General features: G+C 43.3%; 1 protein-coding gene across 2 annotated transcripts in view; it reads right to left on the reverse strand.

Moving 5' to 3' along the window:
• Positions 1 to 14,063: 14,063 nt before the first annotated feature.
• The window catches only part of SLC17A5 (solute carrier family 17 member 5), an 83,746-nt gene continuing 76,221 nt past the window's right edge, over positions 14,064 to 21,588 (reverse strand). The window contains exons 10-11 of one of the 2 annotated variants that reach the window (XM_081094512.1): positions 21,272 to 21,362; positions 14,064 to 15,399 (exon numbers count right to left, since the gene is read on the reverse strand). In XM_081094512.1, the coding sequence (XP_080950638.1) occupies positions 15,262 to 15,399; positions 21,272 to 21,362 (229 nt within the window). In that variant the 3' untranslated portion in view covers positions 14,064 to 15,261. The remainder of the gene's footprint in view (positions 15,400 to 21,271; positions 21,363 to 21,588) is intronic. The other variant, XM_081094513.1, reaches the window with a different exon arrangement.

Consider the following 21,588-nt stretch of genomic DNA (forward strand, 5'->3'; position numbering starts at 1 on the left):
TAACACTCTATCCCTCTTCCTTCCTCTCTGTAAAAAATCAATAAAATATATATTTTTAAAAAGAACATATACTTTTATTAAAAACACTATCTTTGTCATTTCTTCTTCAGAAGCACCACAATAAGGGAGGTAGTAGCTTCTTGGAATGAAAAACCAATCAGAGGTGTTTTTTCTTATAATAGTGAACATTTATAGTACTTAGAGCTTACAAGGGGTTTTACATGCATTTTAGAACACAGGCCTCGGAAAGCTATGAGAGTGATGTACTAATCCTCGTGTTAGGGGCTGAGCCTCATGGAGACCTTGTGACTTGCCCGCCAGTGCGCTAGCACCAAGCGGCAGATCTCTAGTCCGTTCATCTCTCTGTCCCACGTTGCCAGATTTTCACCAACCAGCGCAAGGTGCATATTCTCCAAGACAGATGGGAGGGAGGCGCGGTTATCTGTGGCTATAAGACCTGTGCGTTGTAAGTGAACAGTTAGGTCTGTGCGACTCAGAGCAGGTTCCTGCACACATGGCTTGTAGGCACAATGTGATGACCCCGGCTCATCAGCTATTTTATGTCACTCCTGTGGTGGCATTATTTTTCAGTCCCTTTTCCTGGTTGCTGCTTCTCTTCAGTTTATGGCCCCGTAGTTGCCAGTGCTCTTGCCAACCTTTCTGCCAAATTCCTGGCACCAGCAGTTGGCCTAGGACACCTAATCCTATCTTTGGCACCTGCCAGAGAAAGCTGCCACCGCACAGCGGAAAGTGTGGCTTCCTGAGCTGCCTGCTGGCAAAGGGCTCTTGCCTGTCCAGCTTTGGGCCAGCCCCAAGGCCTGTGGATTCCAGGAGAGGTGACGAACGGCTGTGACAGATGCCTGCCCTGGCAGATGGGCAAGCCCTGGCTAACGCGAGAGTGCAGGGCAGCAGCGGCTGCCCTGAGAGGGGACTTCTTACCCCAGATGATGACGGCACCTGCACCTGCCCCGACCCACCTGGTGGGTGAGGCCTCACAAGCACCAGCATTTTGGGGGAATCTTTATTTCTAATCCACTGGCAGTTGGAACCACCAGGCCATTGAAAGAATCTAAGTGGGATCCAAAAGAATGAGTTACCAATCTTGAGAGGCACCTGATAGAGAAGTCTGGGCCTAGAGAAGCTGCAGGCCTGGATTCAAGGGTTGCCTCTGATGTTGGGATGTGCTTGGCTGCGACAGAAAACCCTGGCCCAGTCTGGCTTAACAAAAGGGAAATTAAATTCGATGCCGCTAAGGACACAAGGCTTTTCTGTCTTCACATTCCTCCCATCCTCAATGTTGGTGTCATTCTTTTTTTTTTTTTTTTTTATCTTTTTATTGAATTTATTGGGGTGACATTTATTAATAAAATCTGACTGGTTTCAGGCATACAATTCTATAATACAGCATCTGTGTATTGTATTTTGTGTTCACCATCCCAAGTCAAGTCTCCTTCCATCAGCATTTATCCCCCCTATATGCTCTTCTTCCCTCCCCCATCTTTCCCTCCGGTAATCACCATACTGTTGTCTGTGCCTATGAGTTGTTTTAATTTTTTTATTTAATCCCTTCACCTTTTTCACCCAGCCCCCCAACCCCCAATGTTGGTGTCATTCTAACCCCAGTCTTGCAAGTTAACCCTCATGGTTCCAAGATGGTTCCCAAGGCTGCCAGGCAATTAGGCGTACAGGCTTCCCTGCCGCAAGGCAGACACCTCTCCCAGACAGGGACTATAGCTCCTTTCCTTCAGCCTGAGCAGCCTACCACTCCGGGACCAATACTGGTGGCCATGGGAATGCTGTGTTGATGGATTCAGACCTGCTTTGTCCAATATAGCAACTACTAGCACATGTGGCCACTGGACACTTGAAAAGTGTCTAGTCTGAATTAAGATGTTTTGTAAGTATAAAATGCTCACCAGACTCCAAAAACTTCTCTCTCTCTCTCTCTCTCTCTCTCTCTCTCTCTCTCTCTCTCTCCTCACATAGACAAGTAAAATATCTCTTTAATGTTTTTTATATTGATTACATGTTGAAATGATACCATTTGGGTATACTGAGTTAAATAAAATTTAATTAATTTCCCCTGCTTATTTTTACTTTGTTAATGTGGCTCCGAGAAAACTTAAACCCCCTTTGTATTTCTGTTGGGTTGCACTGGCTCAGACCCACCAGTCTCCTTCCAGAACTGGAGATAGAGAGACACCTGAATAAAACCATGGTTCTTTCCGAAAGAGGAATCTTTTCTTTTTGAGATAATCAATACATAATTTTTCTCTGCAGATATTTAACGGACAGGACGGATGAAGGGCAAACAATGTAGGGCCATACATTCCCTGGGAACTGTTTCTGTGAAAATGTGCTGTGCTAAGTGCTGGGGGGGAAATTGCTGACTGAGGAGGGGAGATAAGATACGAAGGCGTGCGAGCGGTGCCGTCCATGAAGGCTTTAGGGTTTCAGACTTTGGCGAGAGAGATTCTGTCTTGAGTGACGGTGGAATGCCAGTTTGATCTGGGCCTTGAAGGTAGATGGGGTTCCAAGAAAAGAAGTCAAGCGCCAAGAGTTGGCTTGGGAGGCATTCCAGGGGAGGGAAAGGCACAGGGAGAACGCTGAGGCAGGGAGTGTACCCTGGAGTTTTGCTTTAGCGGAAGCTGAGGGGGAGGAAAAGGAGACCGGGTCACACGGCTAAAGGCCTACGGGGCCCCTTGGGGGAATCCTAGTAGCAGCTTCATTCGGGGACAGCCGATGGGAACATTTATTAAAGCGCAATGGGCAGCAGTAAAACACATGCCTCGGCACTTTAGCAAATGAGCTTCATTAAGCCAGGGCGCACATCTCCTATGCCAGTGGCTCTCAACCTTGGCTGCACATTAGAATCACCTGGGAATCTTTTTTTTAAAATCCTGATTTCTGGGCCTCATCCTCCAGAAATTCTGTTTATTTGTTACTAATGTTGTGGACCCACCCCATAACAAAGAAACAGAATTTCCGGAGGATGAGGCCCAGAAGTCAGGATTTTAAAAAAAGATTCCCAGGTGATTCTAATGTGCAGCCAAGGTTGAGAACCACTGTCCTATGCCCTTTGGAGGTATTCGCAGGCTGGTCAGTCAGCATCGGTTAGTTAGTGCATGGACTTGGCAATCCCATCTGTGCAATTGTTAGATGTAAGATTTTGGGCAATTTTCTTAACCTTCCTTTGCCTTAGGCTCCCTATCTGTGAAATGGGAATGATAACACTATACTTCATAGGGTTATTAGGAGGGTTAAATGAGTTTATAATTTAGAATGCATAGTGTAAGCACACAGTATGTGCTATTTTGTCTTAAAATTGCTTGGCTATTGCTGATTACACATAGCTAGGCAGCTAGAATGCTACTGCTTAAAATAGTCTCTATTTTTTCAAAAGCTGTATAAATGTGATAACTAAACACATATAAAGGTAATGCACAAAACACACATAAAGGTAAAGCACAGAGAGAATCCCTCGAGAAGAAATACCATTGTCAGGTCCGTCTGGCACGGTGAGGCTAGTTCCGCATCCCATGCAAGATGTACTAACTCTGCTTTGCTGATGTCCACAGAAATTGTTGCAGCGTTTACAAATAAATCTCCAAGTATTTAACAGAAGCGGGGCAAAATACACTAACTAGGTCTAAGTGTTCCTAATGAAACAGGATATTTCCAAAATTTAGTGCTGAATTGGGCTTTATTTTCTTTTTTAAAATACACCCACCTGCTTCCCTCCTTCTCATTCATTGGAAGAGTGTGAGGAGTCAAGAATGTTTTCTGAATTTAGAGAAATTGCTCAAATCCCCCAAGGTGACCCTACACTGGTATCCCGGCTTGCCCCAGGCAGGTGTGATTACTAACAGCGTTCCTTTCCCTCTTGAACGCCTTGGTTTGGACGGAAAGGCCATCTCGGCGATGGGGAAAGGAGGGGGACTTGCATGTGTGAGGGTCGGGGTTTGGGATGTCAGTGTGCGAGGGGTGGTGTGCTCTTGGAGGTGGGGACAGAGACTCAGAGGGGCAACTTCTGAGTCTGGACGGCCTTCTGGGCTTTGGGGCTGGCAGGAGGCTGTCCTGGGCAGGGAGCCCGGTGGCGCGGACTCCAGGCGAGGGGTGCTGGCAGCGCGGGTTGGACGCCCAGGCGATGCCCCCTTTTCCCGCAGAACCGGGGCGAGCCCTGGAAACGCCCGGGCAGCTGGGGGTGACCAGCTGAGGGTGGCCTTGCGGCCGGCCCGCCCTGGGGACGCCGGCCGGGCAGGTTCAGAGCTGGCCTGCCCCGCCCAGGACGCTTGCATCCCAGGCACCGAACACGCCACGACCTAAACCGGGGTCTTAACCGCTCCGTTGATTTTCCCATCGTGGCTGCAGCTGCGTTTTCCTTGAGAGTAACCGGGTCCGGACAGGAGTCCCCAGCTCACACATCCTGCAGGAGACCTTGCATCCCCCAGCAACGACCTTCCGCCCACCAGGCCTCACGCCAGCACCATCGAGTCCCTGTTTCTGCCCAAACGTCGGGCTCCATCCTGTGCGGCCCAGGCTGGCCCCCCGACTTCAGCGAGCCCTTCACCCCGGGCCTGGAGCGCAGGTTTGCCACGGGGCCTTTTCCCAGGTTAGTTTTCGCGTGAATTACATAACGGGTGCGGGGTCCTGCCCAGGGCGTGGGGCGGGGTGCCGAGGAGTCGATGTGAGGTCTCCTGGGTCTGCAGCTGCGGCCGCGGGGACCCTGGCCTCTGGGCACGAGGCCCGACCCTGGCTTTTGCTCCCACAGCGCCTGTGGGTTTGTTTGTTTTTTAAATTTGTCATTATTATGTTGCAATCTTAATAGCTGGTTCTGCGTTTTAGGTGAAAAGAAATGAGGATAAAAGATAGTCACATTTCTTAGTGTCCCCGCCGCTGCAAGCTGCGGGCAGCCCCGCCCTCCGCGGGCCGCCGGGCGGTGTAGACGCTGCGGGGCGGTGTAGACGCTGCGGGGCGGTGTAGACGCCGCCCGCGGCAGGTCCCGAGGCCCCGGCCGCTTCCCATTGTTCGCGCGGCCGCGCCCCGCGGAGTCACCTCGGTTCTTCCCTCTGTTTTCTCGGGGCGATGGCGGGGAGACGGTCGCTCTGGCGCTCCTCTCCTCCCCTGGGGGAACAGCCAGCCTTTGGCAGGTCTGACTCACTGTCAGCGGGGGATGAGTCAGACCCGCTTCCGGAGAGCGGAGAGCGGACAGATCTGCTCCACCCACGGCGGGGGGGGGGGGGGGGGGGCGCTCAGGCCCCGCGCCCAGCGGCTCAGTCTGGAGGGTTCCCGGTGCCCGGGGTAACCGACCCTCTAAAAAATATTTTTAAAATACAAAATCCGTACAAGGAAAACGATGGATATTATAGTGGAGAAGGAAGTGGAGGAAAACAGCAGGACTGAGTGGCACCCTCCGCCGGTGTCTGCTTTTGGCGAGCAAATAGGGGTCGCTGGCAGGGCGGGAGCGGACGCGGACGCCGACAAGGGCCACTCTGTAGGCCGCCGCCGCCGCCGCCGCCGCCGCCGAGGTGTGAAGCCCGAGCGGGGACAGCGGGGCGCGGGGCGCTGCTGCCCGGAGCTCCAGGGCCAGACCCTGGGTGTGAAGCTGACCTTGAGTTTGTTTTGTTTTTGTTTTTGTTTCGTTTTTTTGTTTTTTTAAAAAAACAATGTATATTTTCCCCCCTGATTTTAAAATACCCAATTTTTATTTTTGAATATTTAAAATAAATAAAGCACAAAGGAGAAAAAACGGTGCCGATTGCCCCACTATCCAGAAATAATTCCCGTTCACACTTTGATGTATGTATTCAGTTTCCCCCATATGCATATTTTATTGAAACAAAAATGGAATCACTATACCCAGGATAACTGAAAACATATACCCACACAAAAACGCCTGCACATGAATGTTCATGGCAGCGTTGCTCATAACCGTCAAAAAGCAAACAATCCAAATATGTCCGTCAGCTGATGAATGGGTAAACAAAAGTGGTACAGTAATCCATGGGAACATCATTTGGCAATAAACAGGAACAAGGTACGATACATGTTAAAACATGGATGAATTTTGAAAATGCTATGTTAAAAAAAGAAAGAAAGAAAAAGAAAGTTATACTAAGAGGAAGAAGCCAGGCACACAGACCACATGCTATATGATTTCATTTGCATGAAATGTCCAGAACAGGCAAATCTATAGAGACAGAAAATAGCTTAGTGGTGGCAGGCTCTAGGGGTGCAGGAGGGGGGTGGGGAGTGACCGCTAAGGGGTTTCTTTTTGGAGTGATGAAATGTTCTGGAATTAGATCTGTGATAGTTGCACAACTCTGTGAATATACTAAAAGCTACTGAATTGTACACTGTAAAGAAGGTGATTTTAGAGTGAGTTATATCTCCATAGAGCTTTTATTAAAAAAACAAAAAATGTAATCACACTGTAATATATTTTGAACATTTCCTGAATATTCCCAATAACTACTCTTGTGCAACATTTTTATTTTTAATTATCCAAGTAATGCACATTCATTGTAAGAAAAATAATGCAGAAGAGTTAAAATTAGAAAGAGAAGTATTCGTCCCCTGCCCAACTTCAACACCTGCAGAGTGCCCACTTAAACATTATTTTTGTCTCCTACTCTTCTGTTCATAGAACCTTATGTTTAGCTCAAGCCCACAGGCTTATTTTTAATTTTCCCCTTCCTCCATCTCTACTCTCATTCTTCTCTCCTGCATAGAAGCACAAATGAGTTTGTTATATGTTCTAAATTATGCAACCATCTGGGAAATATTACTTTTTCAATTTTCAGAAGTGGTATAAGTCCTTTTTTTGCTCAATACTTTTTGAGGTCTCTGGATATTCCTGAATGACGGTATTCATAGTAAACAAACACCACATTTAACTTACATGTTTCCCCAGCGAGGGACACCTGGCTGCCACCAATACTGTCACAGTAAACGGTGGTTTATGTGTTCCCTTAAGGACTTACGCATATTTACCCTATGACATATACCAGGTGGGGGCATTATACAGGGTCAAATGGTGTATTCTTATTTAATGTAGATACAAATATTCTGCTTTCTGGAATGGATATGCCAGTTTATAGTTTCTCCTCTTCCCTTGTGGACAAGAATTTTCATCTCTTCACTTCCTTTACCAACATTGGGTAGCATCAAACTTTCTAATTTTTGCCAATCTGATGGGTCTAAAGTAATATTTCATTATAGTTTTAGATTGTATTTCTCTTTGTTTCTGTAACTACTAGGAGTTGGATCATCTCTTCATATAATTGGTTGACATCAGGCCTCCTGAGAATTATCTTTTCATTATTTGTTCATTTTTCTTTTGGGTTTTCTGCCTTTTGCTTGTTGATCTGCAAGAACTCTTTGAATATTCTAGATATTAACTTCTTATCCTGAAAGATGTTACAGTCTCTCCTCCATTGTGTCATCTGTTAGCTTTGGTATATTTTGCTGAACAGAAGCACTTAAATTAATGTAGTGACATCCATCTAGTATTTCCTCCTGTACTCCTAGGCTGTATAGGTATTTTCTAACATATTTTTCTTATTCACTTTTTAATTTTGCTTACTAGTATGAGTAGGTCTTTTTCAATACACATATCAACATATACACAATTTGCTGTTTTTAAAAAATAGTATAAAACAATTTGTATATTATGTGGTAACACTTTCATCCTCCAACAGAACATATGGACAGTCTCCTACATCTCTGTCTCTCTGCTTTTTTTTTTTTTAAATGGCTGCATAGTATTCTCTATTTTAAATGTACCTGAACTTATTTATAAATTTTCTTATTGATGAAAAATTGACAATAATCCAAAAAATTGTTTGGTGCTTATTCAAGTGTTTTTTAAAAATACATTTTTATTGATTTCAGAAAGAAAGGGGGAGGGAGAGAGAGATAGAAACATCAAATGATGAGAGAGAACCATTGATTGGCTGCCTCCTGTATTCCCTGACTGGGAATCAACTGTGACCCCTGGTTCATAGGTCGATGCTCAACCACTGAGCCGCGCCAGCCGGGCTCAAGTATTTTTTAGACTAGATGACCATAGGTAGAACTGCTGTTTCAATGAATATATTTATTTAATTTTGACATATTGCCAAACTGCTCTCCAAAAGTGTAATTTTTATGTTCATTAACAGTGTTCAAACATGATTTCCCCCCTATTGGAATGAGGCTTATTCCTTTACTCCTTTAAAACATTAAATTTATTGAGGTAACATTAATTAATACCATTATATACTTTTCAGGGGTACAAGATTATAATTTAACATCTATTTATTCTATTGCAGGCTTCCCACCGGTCTAGTTTCCTTTCACTATCATATATTTGACCTTGTTTATTCTCTTCCTCCTCCCCACAAACAGAGTTTTTAATGGAGACAGCATATAGCATAGGAGTAAAGAGAGTCTGCCATTGCATTAGAGAGACCTAGTTTGAATCTTGTCTCTGCTACTTATCTGTGTGACATTCTCAGTGTCCTCATCTATAAACGGTGGTGCGAATACCTATGTGACAGGGCAGTGGGGAGAATGACATAAACATTGATGTAGAGCCCTCATACAGTACCTGGCACCAATTCTCTACTCTGGGAAATTTATCAATATTGTCATTTATAATATTATAATACTAGATACTACTACATTGAATTTGGAACATATCTTCTCTATTTCCTTATCTGCTTTAGTTTTTATTCAATTGACAGCCTCAGATGGTCCTGGTTCAGTCCATTTCACCTTCTTCCTCTTCTTTTCAACCTTCTCAACTTACAGTGGAAGAGAAGGGGACTCAGAAGATGTAAAAATGTGCACCCCATGCCTGCCTGCTCTTCAGGCCACTCTAAACCTGGAGAGAAACTCACCATTGTTCCTCATCAGCCTTTTTAGGTTCCATTTTACTGTGTGGGTCAAAAGTAAGATCAGAAAGCCCGGCTGGTGTGGCTCAGTGGTTGAGCATGACCTATGAACCTAGGAGGTCACAGTTCAATTCCCAGTCAGGCCACATGCCCGGATTGTGGGCTTGATCCCCAGTGTGGGGTGTGCAGAAGGCAGCCAATGGGCGATTCTCTCTTGTCGTTGATGTTTCTATCTCTCTCTCCCTCTTCCTTCCTCTTTGAAATAAATAAAAACATATTTTAAAAAAATGAGAGCTGGAAGAAGAACTGAGCAAACCTCCCAGAAAGAGCAGAGAGGCCAGGTGCCCTCGTAATGACTCCTGCGATGACAGCAAACAGTCCTGCTAACAGGGAAGATTGAAAAGAGGTGGTTGTGAGGGGAGCGTGTCACAGAGGCAGGGAGTGAGGAAGCTGTGGGAGGGGAGGTATAGAAAACACAGACTTATTTTCCTCCGGCATTCTGAACTTTCCCTTCTCAATGGGAGCTGAGGTTCTTCCCCCCAAGTCCTTGTTACCTATCCCATAATTTGAAATTACAAGGTTTGTCCCATAATTTGAAATTACAAGGTCTGAATGCCCACAGGTCTTCTGTGGGGACTCTACTCTTCAGTAACAGCACAGAGTGGGAGGTTGGTCTTTGGCACCCCTTCAAAGTGTTCCAATCATTAAAATTTTCAAACTGGTTTGTTAGTAGGAATAAGTAGTTCATTTTTCTTTTTCCTTTTTCTCAGAAGCAACTAAATTGTGTATTGGCATGCCTAGGTTTACAGAAAACATCTTAAAAACATAGTACTATAGAATAAAGATAGAATAATTAAATATTCCCTAATATGATGCAAGGAGCTAAGATAATATTACAATAAATTCTCAGCTGGAGTTGCTTTGGGGCCCAGGGTGAATTTTACACCTTATTCTGGGAGAAGGTAAAAACCTTCAGTGCACCCCGATGCACAGGCTTCTTGTAGAATTTGTTTTCTTAATTAGTAAGAAGCAGCTTTGTCCTTTAAATAATCATTTGCTTCTGTGCTGGCGACATATCTTGTTAAGGAATATATATTTTTTTTGTCTAATGTAATAGGAGAGCCTGTGGGCTTGTTCGGTTGAAGTTGGTGTGGGGAGCCCAGGTTACTCGGTGGGTCCCTGTAAGGGCCAGAGACCCTCCAGGAGCAGTCAGAGAATGTGTCTCTGACCCCAGGTCTATCTAGGCTTGCTCCCGGCATATTCAGGGGCATCATAGCATTGACTGAGGTAACTACGTGACAGTGCCACACAAATGCTGTTATCGATCAGATGGATCATATGATTCTCTGTAGCTGGTGATGGTCAGCCGCAGGATGAACTTCCTGCTGTTGATGACAGGATAACGTAAAGCACGGCACATCTCTGAACTATGACCTTGGTGTTAAAAGAAAAAGGAGGGGGGCATGATGCCCTGGCCGGGTGGCCCATTGGTGGAGCATCATCCCGATACACCAAGGTTGTAGGTTGGGTCCCCGGTCAGGGAACATACAGGAATCTGCCAATGAATGCATAAATATTACAACGAATTGATATTTTCCTCTCTCTTCCTTCCTCTCTAAAATCATTCGATCAGTAAAACAATTTTAAAGGGCATTATAATAGATATTGTATAGGTAATTGTATAGGTTACACAATATACATGCTTGAATTTCCTCTAGCTGCCTGCTAGTACTTCACACAAAGCGGTTCTTGAGCATGAGCGAGCAGGCTGTACCCTATTCAGACTGTCGCCAACCTCCACCAAGCTTCTGTGGGGAGCCCTGTGGAGTGAGTGTGAAGTTGTGAAATGCATAAAACCTGGGCTATTTGTGGCGCTTTAAGGAGCACCGACTTCAATCCTGAGAGGCAAGGGTGTTGGAAATGCTGGCATATTTGTTGTTTCTGTCTGTCAAAAAGAGCACCTCAGGAGAAGACTTAATGCAGTATGTAGGACGGTAGGCTCCCCTTGGCCCGAAGGGCAGCCTGTCGCACAGGGAGGCATGTAGCGGAAAGAGGGCATTTAATGCCTTTTCAGCTCAGTGGAGCATAATGGCTTCTCACAGCACAGGCCTGCAGTGACGTGGCCCCTCTAAGTTCCCTCCTCCCCAGCATCAAGATAAAGTGAAAGTAAACAGGCGCTTGGAAAATTACTCGTGTCCTTCCTCCGCAAGGCACATGAGAGGGGTGGCAGAAAATGTGTTCCATCTCCTTTCTTTTTGGCACTGCCAGAACTCACTGCGCCCCAGACCCCAGCTCCTAGGAGTCTCTTCTATAGCGCCCCCTTAGAGCACAAACTTACAATTGCTTTGTTGCTTACGGTTGCTCTGACCAGCATAGGCATCTGAAAAGGCTTTGTGATCCATCTTAATTTCCATTTCCATGAGAAAGATAAGTTATTCCTGAACTGAAATAAGACATTTATTTGTCCCACTCTGTTCATCTCAGGCAGTTCTGTGATTTTCCTGAGAGGAATCAGGCACGTCCTATGGTGTTCGTCCTGCCTTCAAGTTTAAATACTATCAATATCTTTCTATTGGGGGAATATTATTTTGAACAGCGGTGATAAGCCGCCCGTAGAGAGGAGATAAGATTTTTTTTTTTTTTTTTTTTTTTTTACTTTGCAACAAGGTTTAAATTCAAACATCTTGATTTCTGGTTCTTGAAAATGAAATAAAGGCTGAAGAAAGACATTACAATGGTTAATACAAACTGCTGACTTCAGCGTGTGTCTTAATCTCTTTCCTAACTGATTCACAAGGCCAGTTGGCATGCCCATTCCCTCTGGATCTGACTGCTCGGTGGATAGTGACGCTTGACATGCAGTGTTTCAAAGGCTGGAGCCCATGAAGAGAAAGGTTTGATAAGTTAGAATGTGAGCTCCATGAGCAGAGGGAGGGGCTTTTTCACTATGTGTCCCAGGTGCAAAGAAGAAAGCCTGGCCCATGAATGCTCAGTAAGTATCAGTTGCATAACTGGGAGGGGAAGTATTCTGCCTATGGGAACTAAGCTGTTCTCAAAACCACTTACCAGCCGAAACCGGTTTGGCTCAGTGGATAGAGCATCGGCCTGCGGACTGAAAGGTCCCAGGTTCGATTCCGGTCAAGGGCATATACCTGGGTTGCGGGCACATCCCCAGTAGGAGATGTGCAGGAGGCGGCTGATCGATGTTTCTCTCCCATCGATGTTTCTAACTCTCTATCCCTCTCCCTTCCTCTCTGTAAAAAATCAATAAAATATATTTAAAACAAACAAACAAACAAACAAAAAACCACTTACCAATAACTGCCACATAACATTTTGAGGTGAGCCTTTCTTCACTTAAAAGGTGTTGGCACATTTAATTATTTTTTTGAGAAAACAACATGAATATAAGGATATACATACATATAGGTGTATACATATTCCAAATTCAATTTTTTGTCTATTTAATAAAGGGTTATTTTCTAAATATTAAGCAACTGAAAATTATGACAAAGCATATATAGTTATGAGGACTATCATGCTGAGATGAATCAAATGGACCCTGCCTTCAAGATGCTCAAGATGAATCTAATCTAAAATAATAAAAGGGTAATATGCTAATTAGACTGGATGTCCTTCCGGATGAAGCTGGGGCCAGAGGGAAGACAGCCTGGGTCCTGGGTGCCAGAGGGAGGCAGGAGGGAAGCCAGACCAGGTCCCAAGTGCCTGCAGGTGGCCAGAGGGAAGCCAGCTCGGGTCCTGGGTGTCAGAGGGAAGCCAGTGCTGGCAGCCGGGGGGAAGGAAGGCTTATTCTTGCATGAATTTCGTGCATCGGGCCTCTAGTCCTATATAATAAAAAGCTAATATGCAAATAGACTAGCCAACTAGCAGTGGGGTCTCTGAAGCTGGCTCGTAACCCGAACTGTAGCTCGCAACTCAAAGCAAAAAACCAGCCGAGAGACTGCTCGTATCTCGAAAAACTCGTTAGTCGTGACACTCGTAAGTCAAGGCCCCACTGTATTGGGGGCATTAACCAGCACTGGTGGGAAGCTGGACAGAGAAGGATCTGACTAAAACGGCTGTGAGGCCACTTAACTTTTCCATTCCAGGTGGAAACAAAAGCTACAAGAATCTTATTTAGGAGATGGCAGGGGTATTAAAAGAGACTTGAAAAACTGGAATGGAAAAGGCAGGTGGTTAATTAGACACAGGGCTGGGGGTGGGAGACTAGAAAGGAGGAAGAATAAAAAATAACCTCGGGTCCAAGTCTAAGTGACTGCGGAAATGAAACTTTTAACAGAAATAAGTGGCAGGAACAGCCACGTTCATTGGGGATGGCGATGAGGGAGTGAGGTTGGATTTAAACAAGTCTTAGGTACAGAGAAGATCGCCAGTTGGGGATGTCCAGCAGGTAGTTGAAAACCTGATAGTGATTATGTAGTAGTCTGAGCAACAGATTTTAAAAAAATGATGTATTTATTTGAATAGGTTATTCCACTGCCACTTTTGGTCAGGTGAAAATTAATTCTCCTTCCTACTGCTAATTGCCTATTTTCTCTCTCCAGAGGTAGCCATGGATTCTGGTTTCTTGAGAACGATTCTCAAGATATTCTGCATGTATATGTCCCTAGGAGAGTTTGTATTTTTGTTTTTTAAAGGCCAGAGAAGATTGTCTTTGAGACAGAAGGAAAAGAAGAAGAGAGATTAAAGAATTAAAAAGGGATTACTGAAGCAAGGTCTTAGAGAAGGTAAGACAGGACAGAATCAGTGGTGGGCTAGAAAGGGCAGGTCAATGGCAATAGCAATATCTCTTTTATTTTATTTATTTTTAATATATTTTTATTGATTTCAGAGAGGGAGAGGGAGAGCTAGAAACATCAATGATGATAATTATTGATTGGCTGCCTCCTGCATGCCCCTTACTGGGGATTGAACTCACAGCCTAGGCATGTGCCCTTGACCGGAATGGAACCTGGGACCCTTCAGTACATAGGCCGACGCTCTACCCACTGAGCCAAACCAGCTAGGGCTTGATTTCCATTTTAAATAGCTGGCCTACTTCTCCTCTACCTGGTGTGGCAGAGATGCATGTAGAGGTACACTGGGGGCTTTAGGAGGATGGCAGAAAAGATGTAAAATAGCCACTGTGGACACTAGAAAATATCATAGAACTGTCAGATCCAAAAATCAATCAAAAAAGGTTTATTTTGATGATTTATAAAAGAAATATCACCACTGCAACCCAAAGCTATTTACAGATTTAAAAATAAATTTACATAAATTATTCACATCATATTACATTAAGCAGTTTTATTAAAATGTTACAGGTAGTGTTGAATAAACATATAACATAAACCAAGTTCTAATCACATAAAAGCCCTCAAAGTATGTTCAAAACCCATTGGAAGACGGTCTAGGAAAAAATGGAAATAAGATTTCAAGAATCGGCAGGAAGATGATTTTCACCTTTACATTATAACTGGTCTCAGGAGACGTGGCCTTTAAAAGTCACTTAAACCTTAAACTGCAACCAGGGTCTTACATTTGGACAAATAGCTGGCGTAGCTCATAGAACACAGGACTTGGAATTTATAGTCTGATCTACTCAAAGGTAGTTTTAATCAAGGATGATGGTGTTAGTGGTTAATTGGGCATCATACTTTACTCTCGCAGGTTACATGCCAATCGATATTTCTGGGAGGGGAAAGTTTGAGGATTCTTCAGAGCCATGGCTGTGATCTCAATGCTCCTGCCTCCTCGGGGTTGTATCTGCACCTTAACAGCCCCCAGGGGAAGAACACCATCCAGAGACTTGGCCCTGTGCCTGGGCTTGGCTGCCGCCTCTGAGAAATGCTGGGCACTGTCCCTGAAGCCAGGAAGGGACTGCGTGGCAGCTGCCTGGGCATGCTTCCCTCAGCCCAGCTGCCGATCCGAATTAGAGAATGGCTGGCAGCGCCATGGAGATGCTAAAGTTTGAAACTTAAGTGTCAGGGATTGCTGATGACAAATAATTATGAAGAAAGTGGGTGAAAATAGGTGTTTACCAAGACCTGAGACTTATTAATCTAGTTTAATTAAGCAAAGGCATAGAAGAGTCCACTTCAGCTCATTCAATAGAACTCCCCTACTTCATATTGCTGACTTTCATCCAGGTATGTGACCCTTAAGTATGAATTCCAGCATATATGTTATTAATAATTAAAAATAGCTAATTTTACTAATCTGGTCACTAATGACATTTCATGATTACAAGCCTTAAAAATTTAATACACATACAATTTTTTTCTTGTATATAGAATGCTTACATATTAAAATATCAAAGGCACTTTTAGGTTACTGATAAGCAAAAATACATGAGTAGAGACAGAATTATTTATTGGTTCCTTCAGTTTCTGTGTCCATGGTGATCACCGAGGGCCCAGTTTTGCACTTCACCTTTACCGAAGAGTGTGAAGAAAATGGCACCAAATACATTAATAGCAGCAGCGATCCAGAAAACAGTTTGCCATTCCCTAATAGTGTTCTGTAGAGAAAGAAAGGAAAAATGCACATGAAAATTTCTTGTTCACTTTATAACGCTAAACACACACTGCGCGCACACACAGACACAGACACACAGAGACACACACACACAACCCAGTAGAACTGGCAATGAGAAAGAAAAAGAAAAGGCAGTAGAAAGCTAGCATGAGGTCATTTACTCAAGAAAAAAGGAAAAATCTGAAGAAAGGAGCACTGTGGGGTTAAGTTATACTTATCTGAGATGAATGTATTTTGGTGAAAAAAATCTTAGAAATCCATCTTGAATTTTAGTAACTATTTAGATTTGCCAACAGTGTGTTGCCACCCTAGAGGAGTCAGTCAATAATTACATCATATGCCAGGAAGAAATGTTTAAGACAGCTTCTTAGGATTCCTAAAGACCAAGCTTCTCTGTGTCATTAATGGGGTACAATAACACCTTAGTGTTATTTGGAGACAGTGAGTAACTTAAAATCAATCAATTGTACCAGAAATCTCACATAGCTCCTAGTTGGCTTTTTAACAAAAATTTCACCAGTTTTTAGAGAATGCTGTTTTGTTTGTAACAAAAATGAATCTTAGCCAAGCTGGTGTGGCTCAGCGGTTGAGTGTTGACCCAGGAACCAAGAGGTTGCTGGTTTGATTCCCGGTCAGGGCACATGTTTGGGTTGCAGGCTCGATCCCCAGTAGGGAGTGAGGCAGCTGATTCAACAAATAGTACATGTGACAAAAATCCATCAGTCTCTATCAATGTTTCTATTTCTCTATCTCTCTCAAAAGGTCAATAAAAAACATATAAAAAAAACCCACCCCCAAACCTGAATCTCAGACACACTTTGACTTTTAATTATTTATATATACTCTGATTCATTCCACAAAGTTTTTGAGGCAGTACAATAAATTTCATTGTAAGCAATTTTAATTTTAAAGCAAATGTGGTTTTACTTTTAAAAGATATCACTAAACTAATGCTTTAGTAACTTATCCAAAATCCAGTTCAGTTCCCATTTTACAAACATTCAAGACTTTAATTCAGGAGTCCATATTTCCCTAGCATAAGCGCTGGGAGTATCAATAAGTGAAAGTAACATGTGGTAGTGTGTTGTCACAATGATCTATGTTGAACATTTCTGACATGTCCACATGGAGACACAGAATTTTAGGAAAAAAAACAACACTTTCCCAACATATCTTTCCGTTATGTGAGAACACAGTAACAAGGGGCACTGATTCATTTAAGTAAGGAATTGGTGGGAACAGAGTATAGGAGCATTGCCTATGGTGAACACATAGATGTCTGAAATAGTCTATTTGGTAATGAAAAAGTTTGCATATTCTAAAAGTGTTAATTCGATTACAGAGACAAAACAGAGAAAACTAAGTCTCTTAGAAGTTTAAGTCAGCTTCTCGAAGAATATATTTCAGCAGTTCATTAGATTTTTTTAAAAATAGGAAACTGGAGTTAGAAAGGGCCTTTGAGATCATTTATTTTGATTTCACACACAATGGAGGAACCCTTTTATTTATTTATTTAAATTTTTAAAAATAAATCTTTATTGTTCAGATTATTACAGTTGTTCCTCCCCCCCACCACCATAGCTCCTCTCCACCCAGTTCCCACCCCGCCCTGCCCTTACCCCCCGCCCCACTGTCCTCGTCCATAGGTGTATGATTTTTGTCCAGTCTCTTCCCGTACCCACCACACCCCCTTGCCCCCGAGAATTTTCAGTTCATTCCCTTTCTATGCCCTTATTCTATTCTATTCACCAGTTTATTCTGTTTGTCAGATTTTTTATTCACTTGATTTTTAGATTCACTTGTTGATAGATATGTATTTGTTGTCAATTTGTTCATAATTTTTTAAAAAAATATATTTTATTGATTTTTTTACGAGAGGAAGGGAGATGGAGAGGGATAGAGAGTTAGAAACATTGATGAGAGAGAAACATCGATTCAGCTGCTTCCTGCACACTCCCTACTGGGGATGTGCCCGCAACCAAGGTACATGCCCTTGACTGGAATCGAACCTGGGACCCTACGGTCCGCAGGCCGACGCTCTATCCACTGAGCCAAACCGGTCAGGGTTGTTGTTCATAATTTTTATCTTTACCTTTTTCTTCTTCTTCCTCTTCTTAAAGGATACCTTTCAGCATTTCATATAATACTGGTTTGGTGGTGATGAACTCCTTTAGCTTTTTCTTATCTTTGAAGCTGTTTATCTGACCTTCAATTCTGAATTATAGCTTTCCTGGGTACAGTAATCTTGGTTGTAGGTTCTTGCTATTCATCACTTTGATATTTCTTGCCACTCCCTTCTGGCCTGCAAAGTTTCTGTTGAGAAATCAGCTGACAGTCGTATGGGTATTCCCTTGTAGGTAATTAACTGTTTTTCTCTTGCTGCTTTTAAGATTCTTTGTCTTTTGCTCTTGGCATTTTAATTATGATGTGTCTTGGTGTGGTCCTCTTTGGATTCCTTTTGTTTGGGGTTCTCTGGGCTTTCTGGACTTGTAAGTGTATTTCTTTCACCAGGTGGGGGAAGTTTTCTGTCATTATTTCTTCAAATAGGTTTTCAATATCTTGCTCTCTCTCATCTTCTGGCACCCCTATAATTCTGATGTTGGTGCGCTTGAAGTTGTCCCAGAGGCTCCTCTCCTTGTACCATCTTCGTATTTTTGGATTCTTTTTTCCTTTTGCTTTTCTGGTTGGGTATTTCAAATCTTTGACTTGATTCTTAGGATCCTCTAGTCTGCTGTTGGATCTCTGTATATTATTCTTTATTTCAGTCAGTGTATGCTTAATTTCTGATTGGTCCTTTTTCATATACTTGAGGGTTTCACTAAATTTCTCAGAGGTTTCTAAAAGATTCTTGAGTAACCTTACAACCGTGGTTTTCAACTCTATATCCAGTAGTTTGCTTTCCTCCATTTCTGTCATTTGGACCTGTTTTTTTGTCTCCGCATTTTGGCTACTTCCTTGTGTTGATAGAATGGCTTTGTGTGCTAGGTGTCCTATAGGGTCCAGTGGCTCAGCTTCCCTAATTACCTGAGGTGGACACTCTTGGTGCATCCCTTTGTGGGCTCTGTGCACAGTCTTGTTGTAGTTTAGCCTTGATTGCTGTTGGTATCATTGGGAGGAATTGTCCTCCAAGCCAGTTGGCTGTGAGGACCAGTTGTGTCTACAATGGGAGAACTGCGGTGCTGGAGACACCCTTATGGGGCAGGACTTGCTTCAGTGGGGCTTTGGTGCTCACTGAGTCTGCCCCTTGAATGTGTCTCTTATGGATGTGAAGAGTTGTAATCTGAATGGTCTCACCCTGACCACTGGGTACACTGGCTCTTGGATCTCTAAGGAGGTGCAAAGTCAGCCACTGCCTGAGGCCACCCAGCAGGAGCTACAGAGAGATCTGCAGGTTCCTCCTCTTTGTTTGGGGTTTGGAGGTGCCCAGATGAAGTGCAGTTGTGAAGCAGTGCAGGCTGCTGAGGAGCCTTAGGACTTCTTTTGGAAGCTCTGGGGTTCTCTGACCCAGCTGCAGCTTGACAGGTTTTTAGGGAGAGAAAGGCCAAGACATTCATATGCAAAAGCCTCTGCACACAGCTTGGGTGGGATTGTAAATTGAATGGGGTGGGATCTCAGAATCACCAGAGCAGAGCAAAGAGCAATGGCTGCCAGTCTGCTCTGCCTCAGAGAGGTCCCAGGGTCTCTGTGTCCCATGGCCCCGTGCAGGAACAATGACCGCTGCAAGCACCTCTGCGAGAAAGCTGCCCTCACGTTCTAGCCCAATGCCAGACAGTCCAGTTTCTCTCCGTGTGAGTCTGGGTCCCCAGATTCTTTCCTGGAACTGGAGTTCAGAGCAGTCGGGAGCTTGCAACTCCCTCCTGATTAAAAAAGACAACAGTATACCCAGCTGCCGGCCCCTTCCGTGCACGCCTCCATACCTCCACACTTCCACACATCTGCACCTCCTACCGGACTCAATGCGCTTTTCTCTTTCCTTCTAGTTGTAGAATTTCCACTCAGTCAGCCTTCCTGTGGTTCTGGATGATATTCATTTTGTCTTTTAGTTGTAGTTTTAATGTGGTTGTGCGCGGCAGCAAGTTCAGGTGTTACCTATGCCGCCATCTTGGCTGTCCCTGGAGGAACTCTTTTAGATGGCAGAGCCTCTGCTTACTGATCTGGCCCCATGCTGCCAGCTGCAGGCGGGACAACTCGGCCCACCCTGCTTCTCAGGCCTCAAGGCCTAGGACAGGGGTGGGCAACCCCTGGCATGCATGCCAAACATGGCACTCCAGTAACTTTTGCTGGCACGTGAAACCCTCTCTTATAATCTTCCATTTACAATTTTTTTCTTAATATCAACTTTTTTATTTTTCAGATAAATTCAGTGAAGGTGCATCTTAGATAAATAAATAATTTTACATAACAAGTTATCTTAAAAACCATAGACATGGATTGATGAGAGAGGGGAAGAGCAATTTCAACAGTGTTGAAAATGAACTACTGAAGACTTGGAATGCCATTCCAGAAAATTTTTTCTGTTTAAAAAACTTTGCAACAGCGTTACTCTCCATGTTTTCATCCATATACGCTTGTGAATCATTGTTCTCAGTGATGAACTTTGTTAAGTCTCGTAATGGGAGTAGCCTGACGGATGATAGTAGCAGCTCGTGCGTATCTCTGAAGGTCACGAAATATAAACCTGATGTAAAATCTCTGTCATCAGTGATTCAGCAGCAGAAGTCCCACTGATAATATCAAACGGAGTCATAAAGTTTTCTGTCGGACTATCAGTGTACAGGTATACATTAAAAAATAAATGTATTTTTCATCATCATATACTGTGTTTTTGTCGCTCGAATGAATTTTATTATTTCTTCAAGGTTCTTCACATACGTACACCTTAAGAGATATCAAGTAGGCGTAACATGTTCTCAAAAAACTAGGGTTGGCACGCAGAAGAATTTTGAGTCAGAGATTTTGCTGGTTTTGGCACGCACTCACAAAAAGATTGCCCACCCCTGGCCTAGGACCTCTGTACAGGCCTCTTCCCACCCACCGGGCTCAGTCCTCTAGTGCTCCATCCCCACAGACTGGCTGTTCTCTCCTCTGTGACCAGAACACTCTGCACACATTTTTTTTTCTGCAGTATTTGTCATGCTTTATTTTATTTGATTTCATATAATCTCTAAATGATGATTTTCTCAAGTGCAGAAACTTGTCATTTTTGCCACTGAATCCTCAGTATCTGGCACATTAATTAGCACCCAAGAAATGCCTTTGAAAACATGTTTGACTATTTCAGGGCTCACTAATTCATAAGGCAGCTCATCCCATATAGCAACAGCTTTAAACAAAAAACTTTCCTGTGGCCTCCTCATGACTTCTCTCCACCTGTCTTTGTGAAACTGCTGAGAGCAAGTCGCTGTCTTTCATATGGAAGTCTTCCCAAGTCTCTGCTCCTCTAAACAGTCTCCATTATTTCAACTGTTCCTTATTCATTCTCACATGACTTCCTGTACCTTACCTTCGTGCATCCAATTTTTGAAAAATTATACATTACCAATTTTTATTCATTCAAATAAAAAGCACAGTCATTTGTATGATATAATACCACAATTTTTAAGTACTTGTGTAGTTTCAGCTATAAGATCTTTGTTTAACTTAGTTCTATTGTTCTGTCTAATCCAAGGAGTGTTCTTTGGAAATATACATTTCTACCGATTAAGACATTTACTTTTTGCTGCTATAAAGAATTGCATAAGAATAAACATTCAGAATTTTACTCTTAATTAAAGTACATTCAACTTTGACACAGATGTGTAGCTTCCAGTGAACTGTTTAGATCTCTTCAGTTTATATGTTAATTATCTCCTTACCTCAGGGGTCAGGCTTTTAGCAATGACAGGCCCAATCATTCCTGGAATAGTGGCGAATGTATTTGTGATGCCCAGGAGGATGCCAGCATACCTGCAGGAACATTTTCATAGAGGGTTACATTGTATCACACACTTAAGTAACTTTTTTCAATAGATAGCTATACCACTTCCAGGCTGTGTTCTTATGAAACTTTAAATTAAATGCCTTACTGGAACAGGACATTACTGAAATGTTTAGCTAGTGAAAACTTGCATTTAAATAGTTAAATAGCATTCTAACATTATTTAAACACGGCCATTGAAATAAATCCTGTTTA

The sequence above is a fragment of the Myotis nattereri genome (genome assembly GCF_964212035.1).
Source record: "Myotis nattereri genome assembly, chromosome: 6".
In the NCBI taxonomy this organism is placed as follows: domain Eukaryota; kingdom Metazoa; phylum Chordata; class Mammalia; order Chiroptera; family Vespertilionidae; genus Myotis; species Myotis nattereri.